General features: G+C 44.7%; 1 protein-coding gene and 1 pseudogene across 2 annotated transcripts in view; both read left to right on the forward strand.

The window, feature by feature from the left end:
* Positions 1-13,962, forward strand: part of Lamc2 (laminin subunit gamma 2) — a 65,447-nt gene extending 51,485 nt beyond the window's left edge. For both annotated transcript variants that reach the window (XM_040737964.1, XM_013114274.3), the window contains 9 exons: positions 1,229-1,308; positions 2,501-2,650; positions 4,691-4,835; positions 5,724-5,873; positions 6,362-6,476; positions 7,289-7,488; positions 9,640-9,798; positions 9,885-9,984; positions 12,759-13,962. In XM_040737964.1, the coding sequence (XP_040593898.1) occupies positions 1,229-1,308; positions 2,501-2,650; positions 4,691-4,835; positions 5,724-5,873; positions 6,362-6,476; positions 7,289-7,488; positions 9,640-9,798; positions 9,885-9,984; positions 12,759-13,012 (1,353 nt within the window). In that variant the 3' untranslated portion in view covers positions 13,013-13,962. The remainder of the gene's footprint in view (positions 1-1,228; positions 1,309-2,500; positions 2,651-4,690; positions 4,836-5,723; positions 5,874-6,361; positions 6,477-7,288; positions 7,489-9,639; positions 9,799-9,884; positions 9,985-12,758) is intronic.
* Positions 2,661-3,630, forward strand: LOC110341098 (annotated as a pseudogene).
* Positions 13,963-16,502: the final 2,540 nt, after the last annotated feature.

Below are 16,502 nucleotides of genomic sequence, written 5' to 3' on the forward strand. Positions count from 1 at the left end.
CTCATGATAAGAATGTCCATGATCTCAGCTCTCAGAGGCCCAGACAGGAGAATAGCAAGTTCAAGGTCAGTCTCCTCTATACAGTGAGATCTTGGCTCAAAGCCAAACCAAACAACAAGGGTTGTAGAAACAATAACAAGTAGAGATGAATAAAGGAAATTGGGCTGAGTTTGGTGGAGGTAGGAGGAGCAGGAGACCAAGTTTAACTCGGGTAGAATTTAAGGCCAGCCTTGGGTAAACGAAAACCAACAGCAACAAATTAAATAAAAAAGGACATTGAAAGATAATCAGATAGTATCATGGAAAAAATCACATTAATGTTGTTTGATTCCCCCATTTGAAAAGTGTTTATTGTAGAAAATCAATAAAAACTTCCTATGATCCAATTACTACTAAATAGCTATTGTTAAAACTTGGTATACTGGTCTGGGAAGATGGCTCAGTAAGTAGTGTTTGTGACGACAGTGTGGACCTGAGTTCACATTCCCAGAACCCAGTAAGAGCCAGTTGTGGTGGTACATGCCTGTAAGCCCAGGGCTGGGAAGGGGACAGGGACAGGAAGATCCCAAGACTCACTGGCCAGCCAATCCAACCCAAAATTTAAGTTCCAAGTGTCTCAAAAAATACAGTAGAGAAAAAAAAAAGAAGACATCTAAGATCAACCTCTGGTCTTTATACATGTATATACAGACAAATGAACACACGCACATGCGTGCACGTGCACACACACACACCTTGATATATGTGTGTATAATGTGTTTTTTTTTCAAGACAGGGTTTCTCTGTATAGCCTTGGCTGTCCTGAAACTCACTCTGCAGACCAGGCTGGTCTTGAACTCACAGAGATCTACCTTCCTCTACCTCCTGAGTGCTGGGATTAAAGGCATGCACCACCGACACCTGGCCTATAATGTGTATTTTTTGAGACAGGGTCACACTATGTTGTCCATGCTAGTCTCAATATCATGATCTTCCTGCTTCTGCCCCCAAAGCATTACAAGTGTGCACCACCAAGTCAGAGAAAAAGATGAACTTTTAGATTCATCTATGTTTCACATAGAAATGGAATAACTACTTTGTTCTTGCCAACGAACATCTTTTTATGGTGACTAGAGCATTTGGTGTGTCAGGGCACGGACTCTTCTGTGGCTAGGGAGAAATCCCCCGGCACTTCTGTTGAGGCTTCAGAGTCAAATGCAGAACTTTAACCTATTCTTTTCCCCCACAGAACATCCATTCTTCAGAGCGCTATGAAGGGCCAAACGGCTTTAAAAGTCTGGCTCAGGAGGCCACAAGATTGGCAGACAGGTGAGCAGCAATATTTAGCACCCCGGCTCCAGGCTGCCTCTGCAGTTCACGACAGTGGAACTTTCTGGACTCAAACACTACATTTGCCCTTCCAGGCTTCTCTGTCCTCCTCCCCTCCCCTCCTGGAAGCCAATTCTGAGCCCCTTAGCTTTCAGAGTATGACAGGGGACAGTCCACAGGGCCGTCTTGGCAGGAGCCGGTGGAAGTATTCCTTTCCCATCTTTCTCCATGACTCACAGATGGCTTTAGTACATATTAGATGTAACTCTTCCGGCTGTGTGAAATGAATCAGCTGCTGGAAACGGGTGTTTGCAGCTTTCAGGGACTCCTCAACTCCCACACCAGGCCTGAGAACAAGTAGCAATGAGTTGTTTGCTTGCTTGTGAGGGCCAAGGGTACAAAAGGACCTTCTCCCTGGAAACCAGCTCTGTAGGACCCCCGCAGAGGATGACAAGGAACTTCCTTGGTCCTGACTTCTCACTATAAATCCTTCCATGTTCAAAAGCTTTGCTTAGCCGGGTGGTGGTGGCGCACGCCTTTAATCTCAGCACTCGGGAGGCAGAGGCAGGCGGATCTCTGTGAGTTCAAGGCCGGGCTGGACCAACAGCCTCCAAAACAATACAGAGAAACCCTGTCTCGTAAGACCAAAAAAAAAAAAAAAAAAAAAAAAAAAGCTTTGCTTTGCTTGGCAGGGTGGCAGGCTCTGCTAATCTCAAGTGGAATTCAGTCCACAGAGGCCGGCTTCTGATTTTGTAGCTTGAGCTGCCTCCTGAGCCCCAGGGCACCAGATGTAGATGTTTATTGACAGACATGGCCCACTCTAAAGTTCCAGCACAATGAGTGGGGAGGTGAACTCTGGGTGTTAAGCCCTTGGGGGTTCTTCTTTGGGGGGAATGGCTTATGGTCGCAATGGTCTATCACTTTGAGCCCACTCCAATCTGTTCTTTCCATACCATCTCTGAGTGTGGCATAAATGGAAACAACCACCAAAGGGCGGCGACATGCGGCCGATTCTCCAGAGCACCTGCTTCTTATAGTTCCTCTAATTCCATACATTCAGGTCAGTTCTGTTTGGCTTTTACAAGCAAACCTGTTCCTTTATTCTTTTCTGTGTCTGTAAGAACAATTTATGTTACTAACCTGTGCTGGTTTTTCGGTGAAAACCCTAATTCTTGATCCTTAATGTCTTCAGCCATGTTGAGTCAGCTAACACAATGAAGCAACTAGCGAGGGAGACTGAAGACTATTCCCAACAAGCGTTGTCATTGGCCCGCAAGGCTCTGAGTGGAGGAGCTGGAAGTGGCGTCCCGGACAGCTCCATGGTACAAGGTCTTATGGGAAAGTATGTTCAACTGGTCTCCATCTGGGTGGGCCATAAAAGCTGAATCCTCCCAGGGTATAATACAAACCACTTGAGAAGCACCACATTTCTTTGAAACTGTACATTATTATTATCATCATCATCATTAATGATAATGAGGTCTATGTGGAGCCACAGCTGTGGGTTTCTGTTCTGCAGGATGGGGTTTGTGAAAGTTGTCAAGAATAAGGCCTACTCTGAGAGATACTTTTTGAGATTTAGAAGGCGGTGAGAGGGTGAAACTGACTACTATGTTGGGCAATGATTGGTGATCCAGAGGAAAAATAAGTACAGCACACTCAAATACAGGATGACAGTTTGTGTAACTGACAGAGATCTCATCTGTTAGATTGCATTTCCCCTCATGGAGGGGGTATGATAGTCTGCACATCATGTGAACGTGTACTACCACGTGTGAAAACTGGCCTGCCAAATTATGCCGCAGCCTATCCTACTGGCCTGGGGCTGGTGCACAGGCTTCTCGACAGGCTTGGCATGGACAAGATCTGTGAAGGCCAAGAGGAGGTGACTGGAGAGGAGTAAGTGTGGAGAGCACTGGTGGTCAGCTGAAGCCTTCACTAGCTATGTGGATGCAGGTCTTGCCCCAACTATGACTGGCAGTAACGTTTTTGGGGTTCTGAAGGGCGCCGTGGGTGGAGGCTTGTCTATTCCTCATAGTACCAAATGGTTAGGATTCTGAAAGCAGGGAGTTCAATGCAAAAGTACATGGCAAGCACATCACAGGTCAGAGTATTGCAGGCTACATGTGTTACCTAATGGAGGAAGAGGAAGATGCTTGTAAGAGACAGTGTAGCTTCAGACATGGAGGAGATACATAAGAAAGCTCATGCTGCTACCCAAAAGGACCCAGCCTCTGAAAAGAAGCCCAAGAGAGGAGTTAAGAAGAGGAGGGGAGGGGCTTGGCAGTGGTAGTGCATACTTTAATCCCAGCACTCAGAGGTGGAAGCAGGTAGAGCTCTGTGAGTTCAAGCCAGGGCAACACAGAGAAACCCTGTCTTGAAAAACGAAGAGGAGGAGGAGGAGGAGGAGGAGGAGGAGGAGGAGGAGGAGGAGGAGGAGGAGGAGGAGGAGGAGGTGATGGTGGTGGTGGTGGTGGTACTGTACCTACCATTATGTCCCTTGCCTGGAAGATGCCTGGTAGAAAAATCAGGTTGCTCATAAAAAGGCAAGCTTCCTCAGAGCTCAGGAATGGCTTCTGAGAGCTAAAGCAATTTTCTGTGAAGGTGTTTTTTTTTTCATAAGGACAATAAACATATTGACCAAGTCAAAAAATAATAAGAGGGGCAAGAGAATGAGTATTACTTTGGGAAATATTTTTAGGACTGGGAAAAGAAAGGTTGTGATGTCTAAGTAAAACTTAAGTTCTGACTGAGACATGACAATACACAGACAGATGGTTACCCTCTGGTCTGTGAAGGTATAATATATAAACCCATCTGATGGGGCTGACAACAGAAAACTAACATTTAATTATCAGCAACTGGGAAGCTTGAGTTGAGTTTTTCTGACCAAACCTATATAAGCCATAAGGGTTATTTTTAGATTGTAGAGTCACATATCTAATATATAGCCTAGCTTATTTATCCTGCTTATTCTAACTACACACACACACACACACACACACACACACACACACACGGGGAGGAGGGGGATAGTGAGGTGAGTCACCTTAATTGTCTTGTAACCTTACTATGTAGACCAGGATGGCCTTGAACTTTGATCTCCACCCCAGCCCAACTACACAATTTTAAAGCAGAATACATTTTTACTTTTTTAAAAAAGACTATGCCATGTGTGGTTGTGTATACCTGAAATCCCAATTGCAATTGGAGGCAGAGGCAGGAGGACCGTAGTAAGTTTCAGGCCAGCCAAGGCTATATGAGGTCCTATCTCCAATAAGAAAAGAAAAAGAGTATATACTCAAGGTCCCCCTCTCCGTTACTAATATTACCACTATTACTGCTGTTACTATTATTGACCATCTGCTTTTCCTGCCTACAGATTAGAAAAAACCAAGTCCCTGGCCCAGCAGTTGTCAAGGGAAGGCACCCAAGCCAACATGGAAGCAGATAGGTCATATCAACACAGTCTCCGACTCCTGGATTCAGCATCTCAGCTCCAGGGAATCCATGATCTATCCTTTCAGGTGGGTGAGGACACTGATCCTGTGTGCATGACCCACAGACAAACAGCCGTAAACTCCTCTCTTCTCTAGGGGTTTTATAAGACTGCTTCTTCTCCATGTTGACTGTGTTAGTCTGCAACCCATTACCACAGAGCAGTAGCTCAGGCAACTGACTTACGAGGAGAAAGGGTTTCTTTAGCTGAGTGGTTCTTACATTTTAAGGCACAGTGCCTGGATTGGCTCTGTTCTGCCAAGGGTGGCAGAGGCCATCTCTATAGGACAGAGGAAAAGATAGACAAGTGTGTGCAGTCCTTTTTAAAATCACAGGGCCTAAGGACCATCTACCACCCCCCCACAAAGGCTTCACATAGCCCCACTAACACCCCATGTCAACCAGATGCTTAATGTGTGTGTGACAATCCATTGACTTTCTGCTTTGTGCTAGGAAGGGTATAGGTGCGTTCCATTAGGTATTTTCTCTTCTTGACCCCGTCCTAGACTCCGAAAGGGAAAGGGTCTGAGATGTTTGCTCTTGAACCTGTTAGTAGAGAAAAGTTTTATAATTTTTCAAATTGAGACCAGTGGGGGATTATTATGGAGTTTGATACATTTCTTTAACATCACTCCCAGTGGTCCCCATAGAGATGTGTCTGTGAATAGATAAAGCAATTATTTTTTTAAAAATTTAAAGAGCAGTGGCCAAACCTCCTGTATTCTTGGGAGACTTACTGCCTGTCTTTCATTGGCACCCTGTCTCATTTCTGGTAGGCTTTGGGCTTGTACGGCCAGTGTCTGCTTCCTTGGCTTCTTAAGGCTGACACTATTTTCAAACGTTGACACCGGATCCTGAAGCTAGTGCGGTAACTTGTGTGCAGATAGTCCGACTCATTCACATCTTTGTGCCCACAGGTAGAAGCAAAGAGGATCAGACAAAAAGCTGATTCTCTCTCAAACCTGGTGACTGGACAAATGGATGCGTTCACTCGTGTTCGAAATAATCTGGGGACCTGGGAAAAAGAAACACAACAGCTTTTACAGACTGCAAAGGATAGGAGACAGGTACTCTCTGTGAATTCATTCACTCAGTCAATATGCATGTCCTAGATGCAGATTGTGTGAGTGAAAATGGTCAGGGACTCTACCAGAAACCCTCGGAAGATCATGGTGCCACTGGTTACAGAGTGAGTGGCCAAGATTGGAGTTTTGATGGAATTAGCTTCACCCACCGAGTCAGCATTTGAACCCTGTAGGAAGATCCAGGCATTCTATGTCTCATTTTGGTTCAAGTCTGTCTACTATCTTGATTTCAAGAAGCATTTAGTGTTTAAAACGATGATTTGCAAAACTGTGCCCACCCCTGACAGTGGACAAGAGTTGGAAACTCTGCTCTAAAACTTACAAAGTTTGTCCCTGATCACATGGTAGAGGGCTTTGCTCTAGCACCCTTGGACTGTAGTGAGTCACAGCGCTCTGTTGTCACGGAGAAACTGTGTTAGGGTGAGTTTGCTAGTAGGAATGCACTTATCCTAATCTTGTTCTATTTACAGACATCAGATCAGTTGCTTTCCCGTGCCAACCTTGCTAAAAGCAGAGCCCAAGAGGCGCTAAGTACGGGCAATGGCACTTTCTATGAAGTGGAGAATATCTTGAAAAGCCTCAGAGGTTAGTGTTATGTGATGCAGGTTGGCATTTTTGAGGGTACATTTATGATTCACGTAAGTCTGCATTTCTCTCCTGAAGTGGTGGGTGTATTGTTATTAATAAATGCTTAGTCACTGTCTTCCTAAGGTAATAGTGATCTCATTAATACTTGATGATGGTAATGGAAGTAGTTCACCTATGTATCAGAAGTTCTGAATTCTGGTTCTTCCTGGGCCCCATGATGAGGTCAAGCTCTCTGTGTAACCATAGCAAGTCATACTAGCAAGCCTTTCTAGATCTCTGTGTCCTCCTTAATGGGAACAGGAGATCTCTAAGGTCCTCCACATCCAATATGTCACTACTGAGTTGATATTTTCATTGTCTTGGGTGGCCTGGCTGGTTCCAATGCTCTGAGGTAATGACATGTGGCTCTCAGGGAATTTGGAGTATGCCTTGAAGACATTTGTTTAAAATTGCAGCATTATTCACTAATAAGTCTTAGGATTCTCTTCTGTGCCTACCGTGACCACATTCAACTCTGTGACCACACCCCAGCTTTCGTCTTTGGCCTCAGGCTTGTCCTTAGAGCTTTGGGCTTCCAGGATTTACCTGCTCCGTGTCTACTTTTGGTGTTGCCATCTCCCAATGGCTCTTTAGAGACTCTTTCTCTTGGGAAAGAAAGAGTAATCCCAGCCACATCTTGCATCTCCACCCATACCCAGTAATTATCCCCTTTCAGTGACTTTTCCTCAAAACTTCAGGCTTTCTCATTCAGTTGCAACTTACAGTCCTTGTCTCTGTGGCAATAGCTTTTTTCTTCTTCTTCATTTCAGAGTTTGATCTGCAGGTTGAAGACAGAAAAGGTGAGGCTGAAGAGGCCATGAAAAGGCTCTCCCTTATTAGCCAGAAGGTTGCAGATGCCAGTGACAAGACCCAGCAAGCAGAAGCAGCCCTGGGGAGTGCCACTGCTGATACCCAAAGGGCAAAGAACGCAGCTAGGGAGGCCCTGGAGATCACCAGCGAGATAGAACAGGTAAAGAAAAATATCCAGGCTGCCTCAGGTAGTGCCCGACACAGCGATGCTTCAGCGAGAGAGAATTTTAGCTCAGGTCAACCCCTATGGCTCAGAGTCCTGGTAGTCCATAGCAGTCCCCCTCCACACGACCACCCTTCAGCTGGCTGGATTCAGTCACTGACTTCCAGCTGACGTGCTGTATTCAGCTCCCCTTTGGACAGCACTGTGAGGAACCATCCACAGCTGTTTACTGTGGAGATGTCTAAGACTGCTATCAGAAAACAAGCTGAAAAGTAGAAATGACTTTCTCACCATCCTGGAGTATACAAAATGAGAGAGTCAGCGGTGCTCTGACAGGTCCCGGGAGAATCGCTCCTTTCCTCTTCCCAGCTTCTGGGGACGGCAGTCCTCCTTGGTCTTCCTTGTTCACAGCTTCTGGGGATGGCAGTCCTCCTTGGTCTTCCTTGTTCACAGCTTCATCAATCTACTTCCTGCTTGTGTGGTCCTGAGAGTCCTCTGTCATCTCTTTCCCTTCCTTCTCCCTTTCTCCTTCCTTCCCTTTCTTCCTCCTCCTCCCTTTCCTCCCATCCCCCTCTCCCTCTTCATCTTCTTCAAGACATGGTCTTAACTATGTAGCCCAGGCTGGCCACTGTGTTCATCTCTCAGTCTCTTCCTATAAGAAGACACCAATCACATTGGATTAGGGCCTACCGCACTCGAGTATAACTTAGTTGTAGGTTAAAACAGTCAGTTTTAAGTAAGGTCATCTTTCAGTTGAGAGGGGCGTGGAAGGGAGAAAGATGCCACCATATCTTTATTCACACTGGGTAAGCTCTCTACTGATGCACAATGTCCCTAGCCCTTAGGACTTCAACGTCTGTTTTAGGGTGCTAAATTTAACTTGTTAACAGTTGCCATCAGCACTTTCTCTATACTAAATCCTGGAGCTCTAGAGTCTTCTATAACCTGTGCCTGAGCTCAGCCTCCTTTTACTCTGTCCTTCACTATGCACAGTTGGTGCTAGGGACAAAGATCAGAAACATCTAGTCTCTAGCTTGAAGGAGCACTTGTAATTGGGTAATTGGGGCAGCCAGCTGTGCTAAGCTTACAGCCCATGCTACAGGGGAAGGAATGTGTCTTGGCTGAAAGAGAGCTCCTTCCTTAAGCATAACTTCTAGAGAGCTTGTGCCACTCCAGAAAGCCCAGAGGGGAGCACTTGGTATCTAGACTGTTTGACCTCACTTTTAGACTGCTTGGTAACCTACAAAATAATTTCCCTTGAGACCTGTTTCGTGTACTTTTCTTCCTTCATTCCTTTCTCCTCTCTCTCTCTCCTCTCTCCTCTCTCTCTTTCTTCTTTCCTTCCTCTCTCTCCCTCTCTCTCCCCTTCCCTCCCTCCTTTCTTTCATTTTCTTTCTTTCCATCTCTCCCTCTCTCTCCCCTTCCCTCCCTCCCTTCCTTCCTTTATTTCTTTCATTTGTTCTTTCTTTTTTTTGGCTTTTTCAAGACAGGGTTTCTCTGTATAGCCTTGGCTGTCCTGGAACTTGCTCTATAGACCAGGCTGGCCTTCAATTCAGAGATCCATCTTCCTCTGTCTCCCAAGTGCTGAGGCATGTGTTCTCACCTCTACCCAGCTGTACCTTTGTTTATAGCATCTAGCATAAAAATGCCCGCAATTGTTTAGTTATAGCTTATTGATAAAAGGTACTGATGACCTTTTTTTTTCCTTGAAAAAGACAAAAATCTTCCACTATAGCTGATTCATTGCCTGTACTCCAAGCACAACTGTATTGGGGAAATCCTTGTAAAGCTGTTTCAAAGACCAGGACAGTAAAGGACCATGGTAAAAGATCAGGACAGAGGACCATGTTTCTTGTCTTCTGAATTTTATCATATGCTTCCTGAATGTGTTCAAATTTTTCTAGGCATTGAATTGAAAGGGAAGCCATGTCTCTGCACGGACCCTCCCAGTCTCTAGAGAGCTAACCTAGAACTAGCTTGCTTGAGACTCAGCCTGGGGAAGGGCGTGTTCCCCAGTCTGACTCTCTCATTGTTCATCTGACTCCATCAGAGCCGGGCTGCAGCTGTATTTTTTCTACAACTGTCCTTGGGACATTTTGAACCTCACCCTCTCTCTCCTTCCGTGCCTGGCTCCTTTTATTTTCCCAGGAGATCGGGAGTCTGAACTTGGAAGCCAATGTGACAGCAGATGGGGCCTTGGCCATGGAAAAGGGACTGGCCACTCTAAAGAGCGAGATGAGAGAGGTGGAAGGGGAGCTGGCCAGGAAGGAGCTGGAGTTTGACACGGACAAGGACACAATGCAGCTGGTGAGTGATGGCTCCTTCCCTCGAGAGCTCTCCTTAAAGTTGCCAAGACCAAAACAGCCTCAGGACACCTTTGTACTCACTTGCAGGTGATTACAGAAGTCCAGCAAGCTGATGCCAGAGCTAAGAGTGCCGGAGTGAGGATCCAAGACACGCTCAACACATTGGACAGCATCCTGCATCTAATAGGTCTGTCTGTGCAGCAGCCACAGCCTTCCAGCCCAGGACTGTCCCCAGAAGACTCCATATTCTTAGTGCTGATGGATGGGGATCTCATTTTCCCTAAGAACATCTGGAAATCTGCTTTGTTTCAGGGCCCAGACGCTTGGGCCAGGTTGCTTTACGTTTTCTCTGTTTTACCATCTCTAGGATGAGTCACTGAGCACTTGTTGTATCTGGAAGTGAAGGTCTGTGAGTCAGAGAACTGGGGGTGTTCCAGGGACTTCCCAGAAGCCTGGCCAGCTTGAGGGTCCCACTAAGGAGTCTGCTCTTAATTCTAAGGGGTTCCCTGGGCAGTTTTAATCAGGAGAGCAACATCACTGCTCTAGGGAGGAGAACTTGAAGGCTTAGACAGAGCCTGGCAAGGCCACCTGAGGAATTGTTGAAAACAGAACAAGGTGACAGGAGACCAGCCCTGAGGCAATAGAAGTGGGGAGAGGAAAGGCTTGGAGGAAAGGACTCCCCTAGTCTGAAAGACCATGTGCTGATTCTGCCATCTGTTGCTTCCCAGACCAAAACTGTTCCTGCTATGACCTACAGGGGCAACAAGAGCTTCTTGGGCAGATACCCAGAGGGAATGTGGAAAGAGCAGGTCTATGAGATACTGTGAACTTTAGAATAGAATAGATTTACTAATAGTGTGGCAGGGAATCAGGCTTTCCCATAATCATTCCCCCAAAGAAAACTGATGTTAATTAAAAGTCTGAATCTGGAGGCTGGAGGGATGGCTTGTTGTCTAACAACACTTGCTGTTCATTCTCCCAGAGGATCCCGTTTTGGTTCCTGGTACCCATGTTGGTTAGCACATAACCATCTGTAACTCCACTCCAGGGGCATCTGATCCCCTCTGTGGCTTCCATAGGCACCTTCACACACACACACACACACACACACACACACACACACACACACACACACACGTATGCATTTTTAACATTTAAAGTCTAAATTTAAGTAGTTAATAGGGAGCCCTCATAACAGAGATTGCAATGGACAGGGAATAGGAACTAAGTCACGCACTTCCATGGCATCCAGAAGCCTTAGCCCTGCCTCAGGGGTTCAGTAGAACAACTCCAATAACTGATGGCACTGTGGGATTATCATCACACTGAGAGACCAGTCTTGGGTCTGTTTGTGATCCAGTGGGCCCTGGACAGTAAAACAGCCCCTACAGACTAAAAATACAACCTCATCTGGGTGGTGGTGGTGTACACCTTTAATCCCAACACTTGGGAGGCAGAGGCAGGTGGATCTCTGTGAGTTTGAGGCCAGCCTGATCTACAGAACTAGTTCCAGGGTAGCCAGGGATACACAGAGAAACCCTGTCTCAGAAAACAAACAAAAACTAGTTTTCTCCCCATTGAGATTTCATCAGCATTGCTTAGCATTCTAAAAAGGGTAATGAAGTTATTGGAGCCTTTAAGGGGGGATGAGTGGGAGGGAGGGCAGTGGGAATGGTTGACATTTACTACATCAGGTATTGTGCCAGGAGCTCTCATGGCACAACCATTTAAGTCTCGTAAGCGTTCTGGGAGATAGATTTTATTATTTGGCTTCACAGGGGGATGAACTAAGACTGAAAAGCACACAGCAAACTTTGGGGCAGGGTTTACACTGTGATCTGTGTCTCCTATCTTTCAGTTTTTCCTGGATTCGGCTTCCTGTAAACATGTTATTTTGTCCCCAAGCTTACTAATGTTCTGTGCTTGTCACAGAAGCCCTAATCCTTGAATTTTGACCTGAAGTGTCCATTGGGTCAATATTTTCATTATGGTATAATTTCTACTGTAGGTGTTCTCTTGAGTCTTGGGATGATAACTCATTAAGTATTCTATGTATAATGTATAATAAGATCGTGCATTCAAATACTAGCAATGAGCTTGAGGAAATTGACTCTCATAAGTTTTCCTATGACCTTTACACATCTGGTGTGGCATATGCAGACACGCACACACACACACACACACACACACACACACACGCACACACGCACACACACACAAATAATAAAAAAATTTGAGGAAAAAAATCCTGTCACTGCAGCTCAGACACATGAAGCAACCTGACCTTGAGTGTGAATTTACTGTGAGATGCTTGAATCTACTTGAACTAAATGTATATGGCAAGTGCCCTCACATTGACATAGGCTTTATAAAGTGTATGGGTAAATTACATCTCAATAGATGTAGTGAAATTTGCCATTGGAAAGAAACAGATACCTAGCTAGATCCCCACTGTTTCAAGCCAGAATGAAGTCTTACATCATTCTCTAACAGCTGGAATCCATCCCCCAAATAACTAAGCAAACCTTGGCCTCTGTAAACCCTGAAGCTCAGCCAGTTCCTAAAGGTCTCTTAATAGAAAACAGCAAGCCATTTTCTTGGGGTGATAGAGTGCCTGTTTGGAGTTAGTTCAGTTCCCAGGGGTGAGCTGTGTTAGGCAGTTTACCTTGGTCAGTTCTCAGACCCCTCTAACCTTATCCCTCACTTCTCAGGCCGTGATCTATTGTTTCAACCAGACAGAATTCCAAACTACATTGACTGCCTGATGGAGTTTAGTCTTGGACTAGGTTGTTCATAGCACAAATGCATGTCAAGTGTTCTCAGAAAGCTGTCTACATTATTCTTAAAGTAAAGCCATTTCAACGTATGACATGGTGTTTTCTCTAGGCAGGTGAATCAAGTATTTCTCAAGATCTCACCAGAGTTTTTCTCTACTAACACCTTTCTTGTTCCCTAAAATAGACCAGCCTGGAAGTGTGGATGAAGAGGGGCTGATGCTATTAGAACAAGAGATTTTCCAAGCCAAGACCCAGATCAACAGTCGACTGCGGCCCTTGATGTCTGAGCTGGAGGAGAGGGCACGTCAACAGAGGAACCACCTACATCTACTGGAGACAAGCATAGATGGGATTCTGGCTGATGTGAAGAACCTGGAGAACATTCGAGACAACCTGCCTCCAGGATGCTACAACACCCAGGCCCTTGAGCAACAGTGAAACTGCCATGGATCTTTGTCCACTGAGGTTCTTGGGACACAGAGCTCAGGGATCAGGAGCCATCTCATGTGCATGGGTTGGGCTGAGGATACTTGAACATGTTTAATGGGTTTGTTCAGGTCCATTGGCCCCAATTCCATCCCTGAGACTATGGGTAGATGGATGTCTTCCTGTACCAACATGGTACTGTTTGCTTCCTGGTGCTGGCAATGAGGCAGATAGCATCTGGTATGAGACTGATCAAGGACCAACCGCACCAACAAATGCTGACCTCAGAACAGTCATAAACTGAGACCTGGAATATACAAAGTGCTGCTGCCCATGTCAGGACAGGAGATCTAACCACACTGAGGCCAGTAAAGTACTCTTGCTCCACCCACTGCAAGTTTGTGTCTCGAGATTTCCTCCACTGCCCACGCAGTAGGTTGTGCCCTCTACTTTCAAGCTGAGTGCAGTGAGCAGTGATGGGCATAGAACCTGGAAATCTGGCCTGTTTGGAGCAACAGTGCCTGCTGCCACCCTCTCACCTTCGTACTCTCGACCTGAGTTAATATCCTTTCTCCTAATAATGCCAGAGTAACTTAGAGACTGTGTTTTTATGAAAGCATTTCTTACCAGCCAAGCAATCACAGGGAAAGTGTTTCCTTTGAGCTTCAAAGTGATAAAAGAAAATGTGCCTTGGGCATTAAAGGAAGAGGAATTGTCTAAAAGATATATTAATCTTAATCCAACTCTCCTTTGCAAACACTAAAACTCATATATATCTGTATACTATATTTTATATTTTCTCCCAATTCAGGGATAATCTATCCTTCTAACATATATTTATTGAGTTCCTACTATGTGCCAGGGGTGAGTGGAACAGTGCCGACATTATCTACCCTCGTGAAGTTGATTGACTAGTGAGAAAGATAAACATTTAAAATAATAAATGGAAATTCTTAAGCCTTGTTCATCTCAAGTGATATTTATTGCAGTCACCCATGGGTTTGGAACCTTTCTCGGTAGAATGTGTTGCAAGACAGCCCCCATGGGGTTACTTGAGTTAGGGCAAAGCTGAAATTGTTTTGAGTTATATACACTTTTCTGCATTCCAGCCATCCCTCCACCCCTTCCCACCACAGACTATTGCAACAGGCAGTTGCATCATGGCAATACCATGGGAATTGCTGAAGGAACCAGAGGCACTGCACCTCAGCTTGGAAGACTTCTGTACCATTTCATGTCTGCAATTCCTTGTCTTTTCACAGATGTGTGTTAAATAAAGGGACAGTAGGTGCTGGGGATAAGTTTCTGATTTTATTAAACTCTTAATCTGGAGTGGAAGCGCACCAGAAAAAAATGGGTGTAAACATGCCATCCTGATACTGATGGCCCTAGAATTAGAGTCTTCGATTCCTGAGAGCCCAACTTTGCCCTTTCCAACTGTGAGAGTGTTTTATAAAATTTAGATGATGCTGTCTCCTAAGCATGAAGAATTATTTCTCAAAAACCAAAACTGGGTGGAGGCTATAATTAATATTCTTGTCTTTTTCATCTACCATAAAATAAAGGTAAAATCTGTAGTTTGTGGTATATATGTAACACCTTTCAATAAATTACAATTCAGTAAGTTAAAGTCTGAATTGGCTTTTACCCAAGGGACTGACAAAAGAGTTCTGTTTTTGTCCACAGTGACTCCTAAGTTCTGAGAGTTCTGACAACTAAGTCCTTTGTGGAAATAGTCTGATAATTCTATCTTGTCATGCTTAGTTCCACAGCCTACAAACTTCCTGCAATAATTTAAGTCCTGTCATTTACAATATTTACTTCTAAGGCTGCCTTGGGAGGAAGAGAAAGCAAAAGAACAGAAATGACATGCATGGGAAGTCTTTGTAAGCCAGGACGGGGCAATCTTATGCTCTATTTTTCCAAGTCCATATTATAATTTTCAGGGTTTTCTTGAAAGGAAGCCAGTTTTCAGTGACAATTCTACACTATGAAAGGGGTGTACATACTGTTGGGTTAGCTATGCTTCTAAAATCTCAATTCCCCACTGGATGGATGGTTAAGAAAGTTATGAGAATTAGGGTGGGGATGTAGTTCAGTTGATGGAATTCCTGCCTAGCATGGAAGGTGCTCAGGACCCAGTCCCCAGTACCATATAAACCAAACAGGCTGTGGTCACACAGCTGAAATCCCAGGACTCTGAAGATGCAGGCAAAGGACCAATAGTTATCATCCTTGGCTACATAGTGAATCTGAGGCTAGCCTGGAATACATGAGACCATGTCTTAAAAAAAAAAAGTTCTAAGGATGTCTTTCTTGGCAAATGGCACAGTAGAGATGGGTAGTGAGAAGTGACTGTTGGAACCTGGAAAACTAGCCCTAAGAAGAAGAAAAGCTATGGCTGGGAAGTAGCCTTCCCTAAGCCTAGAGCTAGTCTTTATCTAGCCCTGTCAATAGAAAGGATGTTTTGTTTTCTGATTCCTTGTCATTATTCATGAAGACCTTCTGATGAGTCTCCTCTGGGAGTTTCCTGGTAACTGTGCTCTTGGTAGATGATTATGCACAACCCTATCTACCGTGGCTCATAGCAGATGGAAGAGGAGGAGACACAAAGTTGCCTACAGGCGCTGACTCCTTAGCAGATGGAGAGCTGATGTCCTCCCAGGATGTGGTTTCTTTCTAGGACTTGAAGGAGGCCAGAGAAAAGGGTCAAAAGATACTCAGCCCTGTCCACTGTTTGGAACAAATCTCAAGGACCACGACAGTGTTTATCATGTCTTCTTTGAATGTTTTGCATGGTCATGGGAATGTTATGGGTTTGTACTATGTTTTAATTTTCCCACTTGGAAAATAGGAGAATTTCTCTCTACTTTCTTTATACTATTGACCACATAGAACTTCTTAGGAAATTCTGAAATATAAAGCTTCATGTTGGGTCATAATAAAAGAAATGCATATGATTGTTACTTTTAATTTTATATATATATATATATATATGTGTGTGTTTATATTGGTATAAATTGGCAAATTAAATCAGTGTTTATATTTAATTTTAAACACACTCATCGTTACGCACTCAGGGTACGGGAGGTGCTGTGGTTAGCTTTGTGAACAAAACAGCAAATATAAACACAAGTAACCAATTTACAGGGTGTATCAAGCTTCCGTAAACTATGCCATGAAACCCCACATGGACACACACAAAGTGGGCTATTCTCTGTTAAGAAGGAAGAGGAAGAAGAGAAAAAGGAAGAGGTTGGGGAGGAGAAAGTGGAAGAGGAGGAGATCTAAGAATCCTACAATCAAAATGATCACAGAACAGAACAAAATTAACCTGGCAAGTATCTAACAATTCACTAGGAACAGGGGAGTGTTACTTTGCCTTGTGAGTCACAGTTGATGGTTGGGCAACAATAACCAAGGACCGCTCGGATCAGCCAAGCTAGACATGTCATAATTAGAAAGGAACCGAGAGGGCCGATTATCGCAGCTGGTGCTGCAG

Source organism: Mesocricetus auratus, unplaced genomic scaffold, assembly GCF_017639785.1.
Source record: "Mesocricetus auratus isolate SY011 unplaced genomic scaffold, BCM_Maur_2.0 Super-Scaffold_100676, whole genome shotgun sequence".
Classification (NCBI taxonomy): domain Eukaryota; kingdom Metazoa; phylum Chordata; class Mammalia; order Rodentia; family Cricetidae; genus Mesocricetus; species Mesocricetus auratus.